Source organism: Rosa rugosa, chromosome 4 (assembly GCF_958449725.1).
Source record: "Rosa rugosa chromosome 4, drRosRugo1.1, whole genome shotgun sequence".
In the NCBI taxonomy this organism is placed as follows: domain Eukaryota; kingdom Viridiplantae; phylum Streptophyta; class Magnoliopsida; order Rosales; family Rosaceae; genus Rosa; species Rosa rugosa.
In genome coordinates this window covers 49,168,502-49,190,913 of record NC_084823.1, presented here as the reverse complement: position 1 = coordinate 49,190,913, position 22,412 = coordinate 49,168,502, and the positions used below count along the sequence as shown (strand labels likewise).

The window sequence follows — 22,412 nt, the reverse complement described above, 5'->3', positions numbered from 1 at the left end:
TGTGAAGAGACAAGTTTGAACCAAATGGAAGAAGAAAGGGACACAGACATAGTTCATTAGCATTATATAATGAAGATGTTATGATAGTACTAGTACTAGGACAAATTCTGACTGTTAGGTAAACAACGCTTGGTTCTTGTCCATGTGGTGTGGGGGAGCAAAATGGCTGAGAGAAAAGGGAGCTTTGCTGAGAATTTCTCCGGTTTACCATTATTCCATTACATGTGCTATCTTTACTTCATCCCTGCATATAAAACCAGGCTCGCTTCTCTCCTTGATCACCATACAAGGAGAGAAGCTGTTTTGTTCAACAAAATGTAGTGTAGCAAATACCGATAACTAATTAACTACAGCTCCACAACAGTCTTTTCTTTCTTTCAATACTACATGTCCAAAATACTCACATATTGAATAATAAAAAATAAAAATAAACCAGAACTACCTCTCATGGTGGTTATAACAACAATATCACGTGACACAACAGCCGCACTTAAAAGATTATCCTCTCGTCATAGTATGGCTGTGTCGACCACTCTCAACTGTGACATCAGTCGGTGATGGAAAAGAAGTGATAGGGCCAATCAAGCCAAGTGTAAAGATTAGGGAATAGAAGAAAAAAAGGGCAAAAAAAAAAAGAAAAAAGAAGAAGAATAGAATAAGGTAGAGGAGGAGAGAATCGTGGCAAATGTATAATCTATTATCGGCATCACCGAGAGCTATCGCTATAGCCCGCATAGCGTACGGTTGCGTATATACTACGCCCTCTACAACAACCCACCTCTTAACCTCCACCCCTACTCGCTCTTTCTCTCACCTTCACCGTCTCCGCCGCACAGTCTCACTCCTCCGACCACCCACTCTCTCCTCCTGTCCTAATTTCCTCACGGGTAACTCTCACTTCTGCGGAATGGCGGTAATTGCTCCTCTCTTTTCCTATCTCAGCTTAATGGTAATTTTGTAAAGATCGAAACTTTTTCGTGGTAATTTCGTAAAGATTAATTCTTTTTCATGTCGATTGATCGATCGAAGCGTAGTTTTGTTTAGTGATGATGGAATTTCGTTGGTTGTTGATCATGTTAGGATGTAATTAGTGAGTTATGCTCCTAAATATTTGGGGATTTGCCATTGCTTTAATTCCTGTATATTAAAACTAGAAAGATGGTGTTTTTAACTTTGTTAAATGAGGTTTCCTTGTTAGTAATAAGCATGGTTGTGACCATTAATGGGTATTATTCTTAGTTTTCCCTTACAAGAACTGGGCTGTACTTTGCTCTGAATTAGTTTTACTGTGAAGTTGGAGAAATAAAAATAAGAGGATCGAACCATTTCTTCTGACTCTTTCTTAGATTTAATAGATATTGGTTGATTGTATTTGATAGAAACATTACAATTAGTTTGTGCTTATGTTCTGTAATGTATAGTGGCTCTTGTCTGGGCATGGAGTTCGTGATAGCAAGGCAATGGTGGAGGGTTTGCAAGGTTATGGAGTGATTAGTTCCAAGAAGGTTGCTGAAGTGATGGGGACTATTGATAGGGCTTTGTTTGTGCCTGATGGGACCCCAGCGTATGCTGACTCCCCCATGTCGATTGGTTATAATGCCACCATTTCTGCACCTCATATGCATGCAACATGCCTGCAATTGTTGGAAAAGAATTTGCAGCCTGGTATGCATGCTTTGGATGTTGGATCAGGTGCTTATCTTTTGCATTTCTATTCCTCTGTCTTCACGCCTTCTTAGTAATCAAATTTGCAATACTGTGGGATTCTTCAACATGATTATGTTGCACTAGCTGCAGATAACAGAGAAGCTGAAATTTCATTTACTTATTGTTTGTCAGGGTCGGGATATTTGACTGCATGTTTTGCACTGATGGTTGGGCCAAAAGGTCGAGCAGTGGGTGTAGAACACATTCCGGAGTTGGTCTCTTCCTCAATTGAGAATATTCAAAAAAGTGCAGTAGCACCATTACTGAAAGAAGGTTCCCTCTCAGTGCATGTCAGTGGTATGTTTTTATTGAACTCAGATTTGGTCTTTTGAAATTCAAACCAATAAAAGGAAAACAGTTTCTTCCTTTGATTTAATGAGAATACTATGCATTTTTCTTAGCTTGGCAGTTTAAACCAAATTGGTAATGAAAACTTACTTATCAAAAGTTGCCATCTACAACAGTAATGCTTGTATTACACATACTTGAGCTCTGTACATTGGTTCCCAGAGTCTGGTTCCTTTAACCTTGCATCTACCTGCAATACAGGTCCATTGAAAAAGTAAAATAAAAATCAGTGCTAACTATCCATTTTGGTTGATTAATCATTTTTCCAGATGGAAGGCTAGGTTGGCCTGAATTTGCACCTTATGATGCTATTCATGTTGGGGCAGCTGCTCCAGAAATACCACAACCACTTATTGACCAATTGAAGCCTGGAGGAAGAATGGTGATTCCTGTGGGAAACCTATACCAGGATTTAAAGGTTGTGGACAAGAACATGGATGGTTCTGTAAGTGTCAGGACTGAAACTTCAGTTCGTTATGTTCCACTGACAAGTCGAGAAGCTCAGTTGCGAGGCTATTGAGGCTGCTGATATGTTTCAGTTGAAAATCATGTCCCTGGTCTATTAGATTGTCCGGGTCTGCTTCTACCTTTACTAGGACTCCTGGATTCTGTATAGATGTTACTCTTGCTTTCCCTTCACAGTAATGGTTTGTTGAATATAGTTCTGCTTTTGTCACTGTAAATTATTCTTGTTGGTTAATAAACAAGGTTTAGCTCCATACCGCAACTGGAATCACTGGATTGGCTTTGAACTCTTGAAATCATCTGTTTAGGGTTTAGGCAAACAATCTCAGTTGAATACCTTGAGTTTAAACAATCATATTCAACTATGGTAGAATTTCTTACTCGTTATATTCTTTATTTTGGGTGATGAAGGAGGACTTATAACATGCAAATGAAACTATTCCATTATAATGACATTCAAATGCGGCACTTCAAACCAAATAGCAATAACAGTAATGCCCCAAATTCAAATGGAGTCAAAAAGTACAAATTATATATGATTTCAACATAAATAACCCTAATTGCAGAAATCATAAAAGAGAGAAGCTCGCTTGAAGTTGACCGACACAAAATCTCGTCTAAAGAAAAGCAACCAAAACCAGAACTTAGATTTCATCTCAGTTAAAATCAAAAGCGCCTTTGTCTTTCCTCGGCAACATTTACTCTGATCGCCCTGCCGTCCAAACTCTGCAGCACAGGGGGCACTCAAGTTAGATGATTTCAAATTGTATATCACAACGAGAAAAAGAGAAAATCTGACTACCATTATTCATCAACCATCTGTTCCCAAGTTCATTAAGCAATACTAGACACTCATATCAAATGTATATTGACCATCTGTTCCCAAGATTTGGCCCTTATGTATGATGCACCCCCGTTTTCCTAGCATTTTGACTATTTAAGTAAAAAAATTTAAACATCTGATACCTCTCCATCCAGAGCACCAATGGCATCATTCATATCAGATTCACTGGCCATTGTTACAAAGCCAAAACCACGCGATCGTCCAGTTTCTCTGTCAAAGACTACACGCGCATCCACCACGCTACCGTGTTTACTGAAGAGCTGCTCAAGTTCACCATTATCCACATTCCATGGCAGGTTACCAACATAGATTCTGTATGAAGATTGAAAAGAACGCGGTGGGCGCTCTGCGCGTGTTCCTCTTGGAGCAGCCTTATTGACAGTCAAGAGTCTTCCATTCAAATCCTATCCACAAAAACAAAAAAATAGAAACTTAGAAATAGCACAATCACTGAAACATGACGAAATATGCTATACGCACACATTTATACTATAGACTTATAGAGCAATGAACATGAATAATAATCCCAGCCATCTGCTCATATGTTCCTAGAAGCATATTATCTTTGGATATTGTGAGCGTGCACAATTGAAATCTACCATTATGCTTTACTTCATTACGCAGCGTGGTCATACTGACCACCTCCATTGATACAAACAAGATGCACATATCAAAGAAAAGAAAAAGGTTCTCACCATCACACAGGCTAACAATACTGCTAAAGGGATTCAAAACCAACCCGAAGCAAAAATGCCCAATAGACCGGTGATACAGAAGTACCAAAACAAGGTATGGATTTGGCTATAGCCAGTGCTACAGACATTGTCAAAACTTCATATGGCTTGAGTTTATGAATTTGATCAAAAGCACAAGTTCAACTATTTCCACTCCTAGCAGATTTTCTCAATTACATTTGGCTTTGTAGTGCCAACCTTTTCTCGTTAACGTTACCCTCAAAAATGAATTTGTAATGGGTTTTCCCAAAATTTTAGATTGATAATGTGCCTTCTAGTATGGTAGAGTACTGTCTACTTTACCAGACATATCCTACCAAAACTTCTCTACCAACTCTAAGGGATACTCGAGGTTACAACAATCAGTACAGCTATACATGATTATAGAACCAATCGTTAGTGACTACATTCAAATCTTTGAGTTAAAGCACAAACAAAATAGAACCCCAAAACCATATTCAATTACATATGCTCTGCAGCTCAACTATCATTTCTCGGTTTGTATGCAATTCAATTCTAATTTTCGCTCTTACAAAAGAACTCGGCTTTTCTCTAAATACATTGAGTTCCATAATGTATGCATGCCACAAATACACAGCAATCAAAATCACCAAAACAGAACCGCAAACAACCACTTAAAGAAGCAAAATTTATAAACAACTTACGTAGCCACTGAACTGTTCCACAGCCCTGTCAGCTTCTTCCACAGTGCTCATAGTCACAAACCCGAATCCACGGCTCTGGTCAGTGTCCCTGTTGTAAATAACCTACACAAACAACAAAAACCCACAAATAAAAAAACCAACCACAAACCAAAACCCAAAAAACACAACCTTTACAACAACAAAACCTCACCTCAGCAATCTCGACAACTCCGGCCTTCTCAAACAGCTGAGCCAATCTCTCACTGTCAACATCAAAGGGCAAATTCCCAACAAAAATCTTGGCCTCCTCGGGCGGCTCAACAGGGGCCACCTCTTCTTCTCTCTCCTCAAACACCCCCTCCTCACCGCTCTCCTCCGCAGCTCCATCAATGGCAACCGGGCTGTCCTCCTCCTGCTGGGCCCAATCCGAGGTCTGGGCCACGTATGAGACTATGGAAGAGAACTGGGTCTTGCTCCTGAGAGGTGAAAAGGAGTGGGAGAGGTGGAGCTTGGTGGTGGGTCTGGTTGGGATTGGGAGAAATGCGTTGGGGGTTTTGGCGGTGAAGAGGTGAGGGAGAGAGAGACCGCATGAGTCTGCTGTTATTGATAAGGTCTTGAATAGATGGGAGGTAGCCGAAGTCATTTTCAGAGGAAGAGGAAGAAGAAGAAGAAGAAGAAGAAGAAGAAGGGTTTTAGAGAAAGAGGTGAGGATAAGGGTAGAGAGTGGAGGTTGGCCTACTCTGAGGGGAAGGGGTTTTATTTGGAAACAGAGAAGGAGATTCACTAAACTAGAAAACAAAAAGATTTAATATTTGAGATATGGGCTTTGAGATATTTTGGGAAATCCTGTAAGGATATATGGCCCAAATATGAATCATGTTTTTGCTCTTAGACATTTTCATAAATTTTACTGATGTGTGATTTTTGGGGGTAAAACTTCAGAATTACTTTTGATCCTGTGTCCTGGATTGCTGGTTAAATTTCAGTTTTCATCTAGTGTGCTATCACTTATCCGTTAAGTTTTTTGAGCTAAGTACTACGAACTGGACTTCATGAACTCTATTTTGAGCTGTCATCGAGTTAAGTAGAATAAATAAATAACTTACTGAAGTGAAACAAATCTTCAAAAGAAAATACAATAAACTCCATTGGTCTAACTAGCAAACTTTTTTCTTTTTTTTTTACTTTTGGGAGATCTCCTTCCTTCCTCATTCATATGCTCCATTTATTTGTATTGAAATTTCCTTGTAAATGCTATTTGTATTACATGGTCTGGTGCATCAAGAACAACACTGGGGTTATCCCATGGCATAGAAGATAGAAACATTAAGCTTATGTCGACTATATCTCTGTATAGGACACTCAAACTGTACGTTAAAAGCACAACACTATGTACAGGTCAAGGAACATTCCTTCCTTGCTTCAACTGAATTTCATGGAACAAAGCTGGGAGCTCCCTCTCCAGTTGCTGTACAGAAATCTCAGTACATGAACTCAATCTCTTTTACTTTGCAATCGCCTTGAAGTTTAAGTACCAACAAACCATTATTAGCATTGTAGACTATAAACTCCTCTTTCTTGTCCACCAGACAAGACTTTGGTTTTTTGTTTGAGTAGGCTCCAAATCGACCACATCCTCTGACTCGAACCTTCACAACACAGTCGAACAGATCATTGTTGCTGACATCTAGAGATTCAAGTGCTCCTCCTGAATTGTACATATCAAGCAACCCTATTGGGGCAAATTGAAGGTTGTCACCAAAAACCTGTTACATTAGCACTCATTTAGATCTTCATACCACTTCGAAAAGCATTGAGAAGTATTGAGAGTTGAGTAACCTAATAGAGAAAAGGGGACACTCACCATAATAGGAGATATGGTGAAAACTTCACATTCTAGCACATCCAAGGATACTTCAAAATGGTCTTTCTTTGGCATTACAGAAAGAGTACCTGCATTAAGCAAGATGTTAAGTGTGGATTTTGTTAAGAGGAAAGTTTCATAATAAAAAAGATGGTATAGGGTGACCTGAATGGTATGCATATACTGCACATCCTCCTCCCCAACTTTCATTTGCAACATCTTCAAGCATATTAATATCTATGGGGCTGACAAGGCCTATAAGAGGCGGTGCAGATTCGGAGGGAGGCACATATTGAGCACCTTCAATTGGTGGCCACTTTCCGGCTCTTTGGCAATTGAAAACACCAATAACTCCTGATACCTTGTTTAGATTCCAAATCTTCAGCAGACTGCAATAAATGAACCAAAGTCGGAAATATTAGTTGGTATTGTTGAAAAAAATTCTTCTAGCAGTTAGGTGAGCAAGCATATTACCTTTTTCCATCGACCACAGGGTCACTGAATAAGCAGTCCCTAGTAGGCCGGCCAGCGAATCTAGCTCTCAGAATAGAGCCATCAGGCAGTACAAGCTTTTTGAGGACATTGAAATTATGGCTGCCAGGCTTGTCACTGTACATGTTCAAGGACAGGTGAGGTATGATTTGTTTACTTAGAAGTGAGGTATAGTCTGTTTAGTTAGAAGTCTCGACCCCAAATGCTTAAATCATCAGGAAATAGGCTAACAATCTATAGCAAGCTAACATGTTGATACTGACCTTACATATACTGGACATCCACCCAATGCTCTGGCTGCAGCATGGAACTCCCGGGTGTAGTGGTCGCTCTAAAATAAGAATAAAGACACTAAGAAATAAGGAAGATCGAGCTACTCATATTAAGAGTATAGAAAAATGAATCTACGGCTGTTGAAGTGAGTTGGATAAGTAAATTCAAGATATGATGCTAAATAATAGAATTGATTGGATTACAAAGAACATGTCCCAATCTGGTACAACAATCTCTCCCATAAGAAGACTGTTAAAAGCTACTGCAGCAACTTGTAGGGTCTGAAATGTTTTCTCTAGTGGCATGAAGTCCTCTGACACTCTTGAAGCTGCACTCTTCTTTGAGCTGATCAAAGCAACATATATAACTCATCAATTAAAATATGATCTCCAATTGTTGGCTAATGGAAATAATCTAGCTAAGTTTAACCTGTAAATGTAGTCATTGCTTAGACTCATGGAACAAATAAGGTTATTGCTGCCAAAGTTTCTCATGACAGATTCCTCGAGGGCTTCTTGGAAATGCCTCATCAATGCAACCTGGCCTCCATAACCAGAAGCAAGGAGTTCCACTTCATTGTGTATATCCACCTTCACTCCGTCTATATTGCAATTTGCAAGGTAGCTATGTAGATCATCGTAAAATCTATAAATCATCGAAGGGTCAATCATTCAGATCCCATGTTTCTCCATTGGATCGAGGGTTCCACATATGACGTTACTCTTGTTACCAGGAGACTGAACTATGGATTTGATTTGGGGATTGTATTTCCTCAGTGTTTCAGATGTTGGCAGTAGCCCTCCCCATGAACCAAGTAAAGCGTGCCATGCATATACTAACCTGCACTAGCAATACTTGTAATGTATAACCAACTAATACAGGAAATAAAATGTTAGATCAAGGAATTTACGTACTTGAGTCCATGCTCCTCTTTGATGGTTTTCACAAACTCGCGGAGATTAGGAAATGATGACTTTCCCGAGGGGTAGCCCTTGAACCTATCATTTTCTTCTAAGCTTGCCAACCTGGCCACAAACCTATGCATTTGAGGCAAATGAGATGATCAATTGATTCAGAGAAGGCAATCAGGATCATCAAACAGGTAAATCATGAATTATAACACGAAAAGTCTTACTTCGCTGTATTTGGTAGTTCAGTTTCATTTTCAATTACTTTAGTCTGCCATCCTTCATCGATGTACAAACATTTCGGGGGGCACCCTCCTTCGGAAAGACTGCAACAGAAAAGTAGATATTTAGACTAATCATAGTCTAAGAGAGGAAATTTCACTTGACAGAATTAATGCAAACCTTTTGAGTCCAAGCACGATTCCTTCCGGATCAACGTCATTATAAAATGCATCCCATGTGTTCCATCCAAACCAGTCTACATGTGCTGGTATCTGCTATTATTTAAAGAACAATAAGTCTAGCAAGCTATTCAGCTTGCATGGTTATTCATGAAATTGTTAATATATATCTGGCCCAATTTAATTACCTTCTTGTCTTCTAAATGATTGAATGTACCTTTGTGCTTGGCAAGAATCCTGCGTTAAGAAAGTAGTCAAAAATATAATGAACCATCAACCATCCCTATATATGTTACATTAATGCTGAAGTGATCTGAGAATTTACAAAACATACTTAATAGAGTCCCTAATGAGCTTATATGGGTCATCTCCTGAATTCACAAATACTGCTTCAGTTACTCGTGAGGTTTGAACTTCACGGTCCCCTGAGTCAAAAAAACCCATCAAATTCGAATACGATAAAAAATCACAGCCAAAATGCTAAATGCCTAAACCACATGACCTACGCCAACAAAGTTTACACAAAATCAAAGTAAAACCGGACCGCTTTCAACGCAAAACTCAAGCTCATTAACAGTGTTGCCTTGCAAAGTAGCCCTGAATGCTCCATCCAAGACCGGCAATAGCAGAATGTAGAAAGTGCTTTTGTTCTCAGCACTTGTTGGCTCCTCAGACTCAGATGAGAACCCATTTTTGTCGGGAATACTACTACTTCTCGACGTTTGCGTTGCTTCCAAGAGAATCATTTGAGTCTCTGCCGGAACATCACATCCAGAATCCCCAAAACTCGGTATCATCCACCAGATTTTGAATCTGAACAGGCACATAAACTTGTATCCCCTGCAACAAAATATTTTCTATGTAGAAAAGTCCATTGAAATGGACACAATATATTGCTGATGATCGAACAGAGCAGAATACAAGTACGACTCAGTAAACCTCACGAAAAATACAATCGTACTACAAAAAGTAAAACCCTACTCAACCTTGAAGACATGGAGAAATAAAGTAGCACATGAATCACTCTCTTAAAACCGAAACTGGAAGTGTTAACCAGCTAGGCCACACTATACATACTCAAGAAGTCCGAGGGAGAAGACATGGCGAGAGCTACGGTTTTCAGAGGTGGCTCCGATGAAAGCTGATTCACCAGTGGCCGGAGTGACGGTGATGTTGGCCGGGAAACGTGTCAGAAGGGCATTGTCACGGACCATGAAGCAACCATCTCTGCTGCTTGGCTCGGTAGAGGTCATAGTCATCTTTGCTTGACTTTGGCGGTTCACAAACTTTGATCATATGTCCCGATTCTTTAGCTGGTTTTATACATGAGGGCACATTGGAGCACCGCTGAACCGCACCGAACGTAGACCATCAATTTTGTAAGGACTTCAAGAATGAAAAATCAATCTAGATTGCTCATCAAGTTCAAACGTACAATTTTTTATTTTTTTGAATGAATTATGTTGAGCTTCTGAGCTTGGTGCTATCTTCTTGGTGGCAACTGTATGTCTGTATATAACGTGTTACGTGTCCCTCTTTAGTGATAGCTTAGCTAGTGTTGTGCGAGTTTTGCATGTAAGAGCAAGTGCACCGGTCTGGTATTGACCGGGCAAAAGCATGGAATTATGACGTGGTGACCGGGCATGTAGAGATTCATCCCTCCACCGGTTGGTTTTTGCCCAGCCAAAACTTGGCTTGGGATGACCGAGGGGAAGAAAAAGGGCAAAGCCCTGACTAATTTCTTGACCAGTCGAAGGAGAAGCCCAGCTGCCACGTTGGAAGGGGAGAGAACATGGCTGACGTCACAGAGCCTGGGTTGCTTCGATCTCGGCCTGGGTTGCTGCGATCTCCGCCTGGGTTGCTGCGATCTCGGCCTAGGGGCAGCGTCTGGGCGGTTTGAGGCCACAGAGCGGCCGGACGAGGTGAGGCGACTTCGGGGGTGGCCGGGTCCTTGGCCGGAGGAAGATGGAGGCCGGAGAAAAATTCGGGTCGGGTCGGACGAAACCCGCCAGTTCTGGGGGCGCGCGAGAGAGAGAGACCAGAGGGGGAGGGGGGGGAAATGAAAATAAGAAAAAATTTCGTCCTTTGAAATAAAATAGAATTTTTTTTTCTATTTATAGAAAATTTTCAGATTTCAAAAATTCATAATAAATTCATACAAAGTCCGATTTTTGCATTCCACATATGCACGAACTCGTATCGACGATCTCTATAACTTTCATGAAGGAAGCTTTCCCAAATTATGTATGTGTAAAAAGTCAATTTTCGAGACCCCCCTAAAATTATATAATAATGAACAGTGTTGACCGGGCAATAAAAACAACGGGTGTAAACCCATGTCCAGTGGCAGTGAATAGTAACTTGACTGGTCGAATTCTCGACTTCTCGACTTTGCCTTTTCTTGACTACGGGTGCACTTGCTCTAATGAAAAAACTTCAATTTTTTTTATGTACCTGCGCTGTTAGTGACTCAGCACCTATTAAACAATATTTTAAAAATCTCTCTGAGTGAGTTTAAAAACTAATTAAATATTTTTTAAGGGTAAATTAATACTTAAAAAATGACATTTTATTTGTAAGTACTCAATATATACTTACCTTTTCTTTTATGTTTTCAGTCAATCATATTACTAAGTATAATTCTTAGTTTTAATTGCACTTGTTTATATGTTGTATAATAAAATTAAATGAAAGCGCCTAGATGCTAGGTCCCTCCCCACCGCTTGGTGATTTTTAGAGCATTGCTATTAGGTGATCTTAACCCTTGTTATTTATAGTCAATCTTTTTTCTTTTAATAAAGGAAAAATGTATCTTTACCAAAATTTTAACTACTTTAACTCCATTTACCCCAACATCATATAACATTGCCCACTTACCCAACAAATTACATACTTTTTACCTTACTACCCAATTAAGTTTTTTTAATTATTTTTTGGATAGTTTTGCACTCTCTCCTTTTGTCTCATAGAGAGAGAGTGGAAGAGAAAAAAGTCATCGGAGACTTCACCGGACTTCAAACTCCGGTAACCGGTTGCCGGATTTCTCTGGAGGTCTCCAAAGAGGTCGTCGGGGATCTCATACGTCACCGATGACTTTTATTACCCCTAATAAAAACCAATAAACTTTATTGGGGGGGGGGGGGGAGGCAATAAAAGTTTATTAGGTTTTATTGGTGGACAATAAAGTTTATTGGGGAAAAGTGACTAATCTCCCTAAAATTAGATAAATAAAACTTTGATTGAGGAAAGAGATAAAAAGATTACATCGATTCAAAACTTTTTATTGGGGGACAATAAAAGTTTATTCAATTACGGAGTGATAAAACTTTATTGCCTTCCAATAAAACTTTATAGCAAAAAATTTCCTCTCACTGCGAACAAAAAAAAAAAACCATTTCCCTCTTCTAGTCTGGCGGCGCGCCCTTACGGCGCCGTCATCGGACGAGCCATATTGACCCAAATTGGGTCTTCTGTGAGGCTTAGAATCCTCGATCGTTGCCATCTCAGTCTATTTGGGGAGATTACGGTGGCTGGTACTGTGTTGAGGAAACGGAAGGTTGTGGTGGTTGGCGTGTCTTGGATGGTTCCTCGCTGGTCTGGTTGGAGGATTGGGTTGGTGTGCAAGGTCTGAGGCCGGCCGGTGGCGACAAGCTTCTATCGGCATGGCTGGGATTGTTTGGAATCCAATCGGATTGGAATTGTCCAATCTGGTTTGTGTCTCAGAGATCCGAGATGGGGAGGGGATGGATTGGGAGGGGTGGCGCTCATCAGTGGCGTGACAGGGATGGTGGTGCGATGGTGGCGGTGGTCCGGCGGAGTAGGCTTTTGTTGGCGGGGCTGGGATCCTTTGGAGTCCGATCGGATCGGAATGACCTGATCCGGTTTGGGTCTATGGGATCTGAGATGGGGATGGGATGGATGTGGATTGGTGGCGCTCTTTAATGGTGTGACATGGTTGGTGGTACGATGGTGGCGGCGGTCCGGTGGCAGTGGCCGTGCGGCGCAGTGGGCAGTTGCGCTGAGGTGGCCATGCTGGGCTTGGGCCATGATTGGCTGGTGGTCGCTGCACTTCCTGTTTCTTTGGCAGAGGCTTAGGTTTAGGCCCTCGTATTGGGCCCTGCCTGGGCTGGTTTATTTTATTTCTATTTCAGTTTTATTTGTTTTAGTTGGCTAGTGTTGTTGCGCCTTTGGCGTATAATAAGTCCCTACATGTATTTTGTAGGGCTAGTCGGGCTAACTGCCTGTGTATGCACTCAAAGTGCCTTGTCTGCTCTAGGTAGGCGGCGAGCTCCCTTTTTTGTCAAATGGTCGCTACCTCCTAGTGGCAGGGTGAGACGAAGTGTTGTCGGGGTTATCCTCTGGCGGCAACATAGTAGGAAAGCTGTGCGTATGGTAATTATGTTACGTTGTAATCGAGTTATCTTTCTGTTATGTCACCGCTATGTCAAAGCAAATAGAATCTCTAGTAGAGCGCTCTTTGCTAATTCGTGCCTTGTTGAATACAGTTATTTGGTAGAGACTCGTGATATAGTATTTTAGGATGTTCTCTAGATGCTTATTGTAATAAGGGGTTTAGGCTCGTGATAGGTATGCATATCCAAAATAATAGGATGATACCAAAATTATAAGTATTTGAATCATTCAAATATTTGTAATACACATACATATGTATGCATATTTGAATCATTGTAGAGCTGTTTGGTTAATTCCTTCTCAAGAGGTATTTGATGTTTATATATGTTTTATTTTTTAAGGTTTAGGCTGATGAACATGTATATATGGATTTTAACATATATAGATGACAATTTTAATTGAGTCAAGAAAGAGAAATACCTAAATAAAAAGGACTAAATTAATACTTGTTACTCCTCAAACTTTTCCCTGAAAAACAGTTTAGTCTCTCGCCTTTTAAATTAAACTGGATAGTCCGTATTCTTTGCAAATCTAACACAACAGGTCCAAAATGACTATTATACCCCTCACTTCCTTTTTTTATATATATATTTTATTTTTCTCTCTTTTTTTATTTTATTTTACGTTTTCTGCTTAACTCTCTCTCTCTCTCTCCCTCCCTCCCTCGCTCTCCCTCTCTCTCTCTCTCCCTCTCTCCATCTCCCTCCGGAGGAGGCAGCTCTCATCTACGACGGCGTTGCTAGGTCTCTCCGCGGCAACAAGGCCAAGACCAACTTTCTGGCGCCGTTGAACCAGAGGAGATCTCTCCCTCGACCTCAACATCTCCTCCGTCCACTTCGGCCGTCTGGTTGAGTTTCTCCACACCGGCGTCTTGAACGACGTCGTTTGCCCAGCGTAGGAGCGCGGCATCCATGCGAGCCCAACGTAGCAGCCAGGCAAGCATAGCAACCCCAGACACAACAGGCATGCGTACACGCAGCACAGCTTCGTCACACCACTCTGCCCAACTCAACCAAACCTCAGAGACCAAGTCCACCATCTCCACCCAGCTCCGATCCCATTTCCAACAAGCGTACCTCTACCGAGTTCCATTCCTAGCTTCGATCCCATACTCGCGGCTCTCGGAGCCTTGGACCTCAATCAACCTAATCGACTTCAATCGGAGCCCTGGACAGATCAAAATCCGAGCCCGGCAACGTAATTGGGCGGGGGCTTGGCGGTGAGGAATGCGTCGTTTTGGGTGGAGTGGCCCATCGGAGAATGGGGCGGGGCCGTCGCTGTGGAAGAGAAGAGGAAGAAGAGGCGGGTCACCGTTGGTGAGCGAGAGAGAGAGAGAGAGAGAATAGAAAAAGGAAGTGAGGGGTATAAATGTCATTTTGGACCAGTTGTGTGAGATTTGCAAAAAATAAGGACTATCCAGTTTAATTTAAAAGCCGAGGGACTAAACTGTTTTTCAGGGAAAAGTTTGAGAAGTAACAAGTATTTAGTCCTAAAAAGAATATAAGAATTGATGTAACACTCTCTGATGATATGCAAATATCTATACTATTATATTAAGATAAGAGAGTTAGTCAGCCAAAACAGAAAAATTTTACCAAAATATCCCTCAAATATTAAAAAACATTTGAACTGAAATATTTGAGAAAGACGAAATGGTCAATTCACAAATAAAAGAAAAACAAAGAAATTTAACAAAAAAAAATCAAAAATAAAATATGTGCATGTTCAAGTAAATCTAGAATATGTGTCTAGCCCAAACTCTAGGTTACTTGACCTAGTTGTAATAGGGTTTTGAATTAGAGATATAGATATCCGATTAATTGTACGATTATATTTCCTTGTACAACTCTGATTCTATGTCTTGTAATCCTCTATATAAAGAGACCCCTATTATTAATGAATACACGACTCAATTCTCTTCCAATTTCAGTTTTCCTTAAACATGTTATCAGCACGAGTGCACGACGCCCTAATCCTAAAACCTAATAGCCAAAACCCTAAATCCGAATACAAAACCTTGAAACCCTTCCGGCCCCTGCCGCACATCTTGAAGCCCGCCATTCGAGGAGTCCAGAACCGGCCGGAAACCTACCGAACCGGCCACCGGAAGCTCCAAACCACCCGCAGCAAATACTCCACCGGTTCACCACCTTCCAAACCTCTAATTGCTACAAAAGTTTTCCAGCAGTCAATCCAAGAGTCCGGGAACAGAAAAAATTTTCCCCGGAACCGGCCTAAAAATATGTGAACCGGCCACCTAAGCTTCTGCACCCTTGAACCGACAGAAGAAGAAAAGAAAAAAAAAAAAAAAAGGAAGGAGAAGCCCAGAAGAAGTCAAAGCCCAAAGGTCAATGGCCCAGAAGGAGTCAAAGCCCACTGCCACTGGCCCATTGACATCAGATCCGCCACGTCATCAGCCAAGTTAGCAGATCTGCCACGTCAACAACTCGGTGAACCCTCCAGTCAACGACTTCCGGCAACTTCCGACGACATTTTCAGGCCACTTTCCAGCGACTTTTCCGGCCAAATTTTTCGTCAACCTATTTCAAGGTATTTTTTTTTCTAAAAGTTCCGTTTTTGAGTTTTTATTTCAATTTCTCTTCTTTTTTCGGGGACTTGCAAACTCCCTTCTTCTACCCCTCCTTTCTTCATCATAGGGGAGACCTAATTAAGCCGAACTGTGTTGGTTCGTGCTCACTCCAAGCTTAGAGCTTGTTGAGATCTCCAAACTTAGAGTTTGTAGAGAATTTATGATCGATCACTTTCGTCATTGTTTCGATCTAATCCAGTACCTCTTGGAATTGAATTTTGTGGAAGCGATTACGCTCATAAATTTTATATGTTTTCGTGGTAGCTTTTTCCACTCTGAAACTAACCATTTTCTTGTTCTCTTTCAGGATGAGTAACCTGAACAAATTGGACTTTTCTCCATTGGGAACAACTGGCTCTGGATATCACAGGTGGGTTCGTGATGTCCGCCAGCATCTCAAGGCCGATGGAATCCTGGATACGATTCTCGAGCCTAACCAGGACGTGCTAACTGTTGATCAAGCTCAAGCTTTGGAAGCAAATAGAGCATCCTTAGGGGCAAATAAGGCAAAAGCCATCATCCTAATGACTCGTCATATGGATGATTCGCTCTAGTACGAGTGTATGAATGAAGAAGACCCCAGAAGGCTATGGGTCTCACTCGAAGAAAGATTTGGCAATGTCCGTGACTCCCTACTTCCTGACCTAGAAGTGAGATGGCATAGCCTCCGCTTCTGTGATTTCAAGTCAGTTCTTGACTACAACTCGAAAGCACTTCGCATTAAATCCTTAATGGAATTCTGTGGTAAAGATATCACAGATGCGATGTTGATTGAGAAGACTCTCTCTACCTTCCCCGTCTCTGCATTGATGGATGCAAAGAACTATCGAATCGATGTTACTGCAGGACGGATCACAAGGTTTCATGAGCTCATTGGAGCTATGAATGTCGCTGAAAAGCATGACAACATCCTTGTGAAGAACTATAATTCGAGATCCGTGGAAACAGAGCATATTCCGGAATCCAATTATAGTCGTGCCCCTAAGAAAGGGAGCCAAGAGCAAAACCCTAATCCAATTATACTTCTGGACGTTCTGGTCCATATAATCGCTCTACTTGGGAAGGTAACTGCCAAAATAGTTGAACACGGAACCGAAGAGGTCAACGTGGAAAGAGAGAGGGAGGCAACGCCTCTAGCCATGTTGGTGGCGCCACCAACACTAAGAGCCATCTAAATGACACTTTCAAAGCGCCTTAATCAATGGAGTCTGAGCAAAGAGATGTATGTTCTCGATGTGGAGTATCCGGTCATTGGGCACACATTTGTAGAGCTCGTGAAGAAATTGTCATAGCCTACAAAGCATATTGTGAAGCAAGAGAAGCTCACTATGTGGAACAAGAAGATCAAGAAGATGATCTAGAGTGAAGGGTTGAAGACCACAAATCTGGCTGGGATCAATAGATCGCCAATTCTGTTTAAGTCTTTATTTTTTTAAAGAGATGTAATAGGCAATTGCCATATACTTTGTAGTAAATGCCATTGGTTTAGTTTTTCTTCACATAGGCTCATCCAAAATGAGTATGATGTCTAGGAAAATTTTGAGATAAGTGGTACTTAAGCGAGCTTTGCTCCACTGACATCTCTCTACTCACCTGGTCATATTTATTTTGGAGTTACCGAAACAAGTCAAACGACTACCTTTGTTTTGCATTAGCTAGCCTTTGGATTAGATTCTCCTAATGGTTAAGAGACAATGATGTACTTCGTTGGCTTATGAATAAAATTTCGAGTTCTTTTCATTATGACTCCATTTTGATTCTGAGCATATTACTTTGTGACTACGATGGTTGGGCCATCAGTATTAATTCAAGGACATGGAATAGCCCAAGTTCCCCTTGCCAAATGACACCTTGATTACTGTCACAGAGACTCTCTACCCTCCTAGGGCAAATCGCACCTATAAATAGCCAACGGGCTCACTCCCCAAGCGGTTATTGCAATGGGACTGATGTTAGACATCATATTCCCATGAACAAACCCAAATGGTCTCGCAGAAAAGACTACGATGGTAGTTCTGACATTGGTAATGCGCACCAATCTCTTTATATCCGCTTGGGGTGATGCAGTATCGCATGCAGCTATGCTAATTCGTCTACGACCCACTAGCACTCAATCTACCTCTGCGTTACAGCTAGTGATTGGGTAAAAGTATCGTACTTACGCATATTTAAGTGTGCTATTTATGTGCCAATTGCGCCGCCACAACGCCCTGTGATGGGTCCTTACAGACAAATGGGCAACTACTTTGGATTTGAGACTCCAACAATCATCCGCCACTTAATGCCCTTGCTAGGCGATATCCTTACTGCTAGATTTGCGGATGTCACTTTGATGAGACAGTATTCCCGTTGTTTGGGGGAGATAAGAACACAGATGTTTAGCAGGAACGACATGAATTATCGTGGTCTGTCCCCACTATGTCTCATCTCGATCCCCATTAAAGTGACGAGATCACACATCTGCTTCAAATATGCCTGCAAGGAAGGACGTCCCTACGAGAAGACGTAGCGCCACCCTACACGGAGGTAGGCACGACGCCAATGCCAAAGAGAGTGGCACTCTGGCGTTATAGGCCATGGCCCCAGCTAGGATGCGTGGGAGGCCCGTGGGTTCGAAAAATACTTTGGCACATTCCAATCCTTTGATAATCAAGACTCAAAATCCATCGCATGAGAATCTTCCGAATTATGATTATCGTTGGGGGACGCCTCAACGTCAGAACCTATTCCTGAGAATATAGAGCTCTATGAAAATTACACTAGTGTACATGAAACGTGGGATAGAAACTCCATCATAATTGATGATGTAGTCACGCATTTCATTGCGCATGAGTTTGTTGAGTCTGATGATATCGAACCATGCTCCGTTGATGAATGAATGCCAACGTAGAGAAATTTGGCCTAAATGGAAAGATGCGATCCAGGTTAAGTTGGATTCTCTAACGAAGAGGAAGGTTTCCGAGCCAGTGATGCCAACACCTCCTAACATAAAACCTATTGGCTAAATGGGTCTTCGTTAGAAGGCATGATGAGAAAAAGAGATGGCAATCTCGCCTTATGGCCCAAGGCTTCTCATAAAACGCCCTGGTATCGACTACGATGAGACATATTCTCTCGTAATGGATGTCATTGCACTCCACTACCTTGTCAGTTTGGTAGTTTCCGAATAACTGAACATGTAGCTTACGAATGTGGTCACTACGTATCTATATGGGGATCTAGATACGGAATATACATGAATGTTCATGGTGAACTTCATTTACCCAAGTCTAGTGGCTCTAGACCACGGAGCGCGTTTTACAAAGAGGTTGAAACGCTCACTAAAGTGACTACTTGATTGGGAAGAGATATGCCCACGCGTTTCTATAACAAGTTTCAGATTCTATCGCGGTTCATGTTGGACATGATCTTCATTGGAGGCTCTTAAAGAGTTAAGGAGAATCGTTGAACACTTGAAATCCGAGTTTGAGAATCTTGTAGAGGTAGAGGCCTTTGATGAATCCTTGAAGATTTGGGTGAGTGATTATTTAATTCTCCAAAATAAAACTAACAAAAATTTGGAAAATGGAGAAGGAGGAGAGGAAAGAGAGCAGCCCAAAGGGCTGCCTCTGTTTTGGTGCGGCGCTATAGCTCTAGGGTTCTCCTCCGGAATGAATAGGGTTGGTGCTATATATATAGAATTATAGATCAAGAGAGAGGAGAGAATGAGTTGATGAGTGGTTGATGTTGGTTCAGAAGAGGGTAAGGGACACATGGTAACCAAATGTGGAAGAGAAGGAAGAATAAATCAATTATGCCTTTTGTCAAGCCCACGTGCTCTCCTTTTGTTAATTAAACAAAACAATTAAATATGTTGTTTAATTAATCATGCTTCTTGGCTGCTTCCTTACAACCCACGTGACCCGCAAGACATAATTACCAATTCTTTCTTCCATTTAATTAATTGTGGACTACGATTGACTACGTCGATACTTTCGTCTTTTTATCGAAATTTCATTTTGCTCCAATTTTGCATCGTTTTCTCCTGAAATCCACAACTCCGCTTATTTACTACAATATAAATAAAAATAGATTAATTATATAATAATTACTTTGGAGATTAGCTTAATTCTAGTGTTTAGAACGTAATTACGCGCATAAAAATGCGTGTAATCAATTGGCTTTAGCCGGCAGGTCCTTTTCCACTTGATCGCAAACTCATGAGCAAAGCCGCCCCTCATGCAGCATATGAGCTTCACTAAAAGCCGATTCTATTGGCTGGCCCCTAAGGGAAGGGACAAAAGGCATCCTGGGAAAAGGTGAAATAAAAAATCCCTCGCCACCAACTCTTTTTCCAAAGCCACCAAAAAGATGCTGGCAAAAGGAGACAGCCTCTAGACTAACAGCTTTATGGTCTGTAAACTTATCCCCCTCGAGTGAGCGTTTACACATGGATGGACCGGGCGAACGGGACTACAACGCGGCCATTGATCATCTCTTATGACATTTTCTTGAGCGCGGGAAGAAGAAGGAATATGAATGGACCGAATGATGAATAGCGACTGGTTCGGATGCAAGAGAGCCATGAAAAAACTTTGCCTCGACATGCAAATATATGCTTTGTTGGCAGCTCATTAGCCCCCAGTACGAGTCGATTTCTAAGGGTTCGCCTCTTCCCGGTCAGGACCGGCCTATGGAAAGAAAGGATGAAGGAGGCACCAAAGGCGTTTTGCTTCCTTGAGAAAAGGAGTAATTATGGGAAAAAATATTTTGATGGGTTTGTCCTAATACAAGCTTGGTTTTTTGGGTTTATATCAAATTTTCTATAAAAATAAAAAATAAATAAATAAATAAATAAAACCACATCAATTTGATGAAACCAACAACAACGACTTCAGTAAGCATACATCTCATAAGTTGTGGTGGCACAATCCTTGACCACATGTTTGTGCAGCTCCAATTGTTGTAACATAAGGCTCTGTTGTTGCAAACACCAGTACTCAAAGTCAGAAACGATGTCGAAGCCAAGATCGAAGCCCTCAAGCAAACACGCCGCACCCGCCATGGAGCTAAGCCGCCTCCAGTGGGTTGTCGTACTTGAGCTTCTTGGCAAGTTTGTTGCACGAGACTAGAACGATGGTGGCGACGAAGTCGTAGATGATGGCTGCCCAGGGCTAGATTACAGAGCAGCAGACAGTGATGGCCATGAAGCTGCTAAGGAGGCCGTTGGTGACGTTCCAGTGGCTGGAGCAAGTTGACTCGAACAGATCGATGATGGAGGTCTGGGTTTATATTTTTTTTTTGGCAAAGAGTATTTGGGAGGGGGGAGGCAGGTCCCCCGGTCCAAAAAAATTATGATCGACCATTGCCTCAATTACCCGAGGCAAACCTTGGCAGGAGCCCAACTAACATCTGGGCCCCGAGCCGGTTACAATTGGGAGTAGACAAACCTCGCAACGTCCCAAACCCCATACTACCACACTGAAGTGGTCAGTTGGTAGGACCCGCAGGCATCCGCAATTAAGCTTACGAGATAACTTAGACACCCGTGCAGTTGACACGTTTCACCAGCGTTCACACGGGTCCCGCAAGACCCCAGCACTCAGCAACCTACCAATAAGGGATAAATTGATAACTCTGGGGCTCGAACCTTGGATGGGGGTGCCAACCAAGGCAAGATCCTTGCTTTTGCCAATCCTACCAACCCTTGTTGGCGAGGTCTGGGTTTATATGGAGGACACGGATTTGAGAGAGAGAGAGAGGTACGCTTTGTAATTTATTAATTATTTGGAGGGTAAAATTGGCCTAAATTTGAGCATTTGGTCAAGACCTTTTTTCTAGGGAAAATGACTCGTACAATACCTGACGTTTCAGCTATTCTAAACTTTCGTATCTCAAGTTTGAAAAATATCATAATGGTACTTGAGGTTCTGGCCCCGACCGAATATTCGTACCTGGAGCCGTTAGCTCCGTTAAGGAGGTTGCTAGCTGGCATAATTTGAAGGGCATTTTAGTCACTTCACGTCTTAGTTCTTTTCTTTTTTCTAAGCATTTTTTTTTCTATTTCTTTTTCTTTTTCCAACAGTGTTTCAGGTACTAAAGTTGGGTCGGGGTTCCAACTTCACGTACCAAAGTGATATTTTTTTTTGTCAGGTACTAAAGTTACTAATGGGCCAAAAGTCGGGTACTATTTGCATTTTTTTCCCTTTTTTTTTATTGCATCAACAAACTCAAATTATGACAACTAGTCTTTCGTTAGTCAAACCCACAACTTCTCACTTACAAATTAATGAGAGATTAATGTCACTAGACTAAATGGTACTGGACAAGACCAATTTTTTTTTTTAATAACCAAAAAGTGCACTTGATGTTATATGGTCTTTCATTTTCGTTAGTGCAAGTGCACATCGGTGATCTAATCATTTTTTTTTTCTTTTTATCTCATAGAAGGTAGTTAAAACCTTTTTTTCTTTTTCTTTCCCCCTTCGAGTATGAGAACCATGCTTTGGTACCCAATATTCAACTTTTTTAATTTGAAAAGCATTGGTGACGACTCTATCGTCGGCAATCTTTTTGAATTTGAGAAACATTGGCGATGAATTTTCTTCACAAACACTTACCCGACGACCTTCTCGTTGGGAGAGGTTATTCCCTTGGTTTAATTTTTGGGATTTGGAAAGCATCGGAGACTAATGATTTCTGCAGACATTTCCTGAGATTTTGGACTTCACTTTGGGCGTCCTGATCACC

General features: G+C 41.4%; 2 protein-coding genes and 1 pseudogene across 3 annotated transcripts; 1 reads left to right on the top strand and 2 right to left on the bottom strand.

Annotated features, from left to right (window-relative positions):
• Window positions 1-615: 615 nt before the first annotated feature.
• On the top strand, window positions 616-2,774 carry LOC133743608 (protein-L-isoaspartate O-methyltransferase 1-like). 2 transcript variants are annotated; one of them, XM_062171588.1, is made up of 4 exons: window positions 616-949; window positions 1,422-1,692; window positions 1,840-2,004; window positions 2,325-2,774. In XM_062171588.1, the coding sequence occupies exons 1-4, from the start codon at window positions 686-688 to the stop codon at window positions 2,573-2,575; spliced, it is 951 nt and encodes a 316-aa protein (XP_062027572.1). In that variant the 5' UTR covers window positions 616-685; the 3' UTR covers window positions 2,576-2,774. The 2 variants fall into 2 exon arrangements, with proteins under 2 accessions (XP_062027572.1, XP_062027574.1); XM_062171590.1 differs by having other exon boundaries at window positions 618-913.
• A 171-nt stretch (window positions 2,775-2,945) lies between these two features.
• On the bottom strand, window positions 2,946-5,499 carry LOC133743609 (28 kDa ribonucleoprotein, chloroplastic-like). Its single transcript, XM_062171591.1, has 4 exons — window positions 4,954-5,499; window positions 4,764-4,865; window positions 3,487-3,768; window positions 2,946-3,246 (listed from the first exon to the last, which is right to left on the bottom strand). The coding sequence occupies exons 1-4, from the start codon at window positions 5,383-5,385 to the stop codon at window positions 3,187-3,189; spliced, it is 876 nt and encodes a 291-aa protein (XP_062027575.1). The 5' UTR covers window positions 5,386-5,499; the 3' UTR covers window positions 2,946-3,186.
• A 410-nt stretch (window positions 5,500-5,909) lies between these two features.
• Window positions 5,910-10,060, bottom strand: LOC133745978 (probable galactinol--sucrose galactosyltransferase 2; annotated as a pseudogene).
• Window positions 10,061-22,412: the final 12,352 nt, after the last annotated feature.

Excerpts from the sequence above, each read along its gene's own strand:
- LOC133743609 (XM_062171591.1), bottom strand. The coding sequence starts at position 5,385 with ATGACTTCGGCTACCTCCCATCTATTCAAGACCTTATCAATAACAGCA. Across the intron at positions 4,866-4,953 it reads GAGTTGTCGAGATTGCTGAG|GTTATTTACAACAGGGACAC; the intron begins GTGAGGTTTTGT and ends TTGTTTGTGTAG. Across the intron at positions 3,769-4,763 it reads TGGAACAGTTCAGTGGCTAC|GATTTGAATGGAAGACTCTT; the intron begins GTAAGTTGTTTA and ends TTTTGTGGATAG.
- LOC133743608 (XM_062171588.1), top strand. The coding sequence starts at position 686 with ATGTATAATCTATTATCGGCATCACCGAGAGCTATCGCTATAGCCCGC. Across the intron at positions 1,693-1,839 it reads TGCTTTGGATGTTGGATCAG|GGTCGGGATATTTGACTGCA; the intron begins GTGCTTATCTTT and ends ATTGTTTGTCAG. Across the intron at positions 2,005-2,324 it reads CCTCTCAGTGCATGTCAGTG|ATGGAAGGCTAGGTTGGCCT; the intron begins GTATGTTTTTAT and ends TCATTTTTCCAG.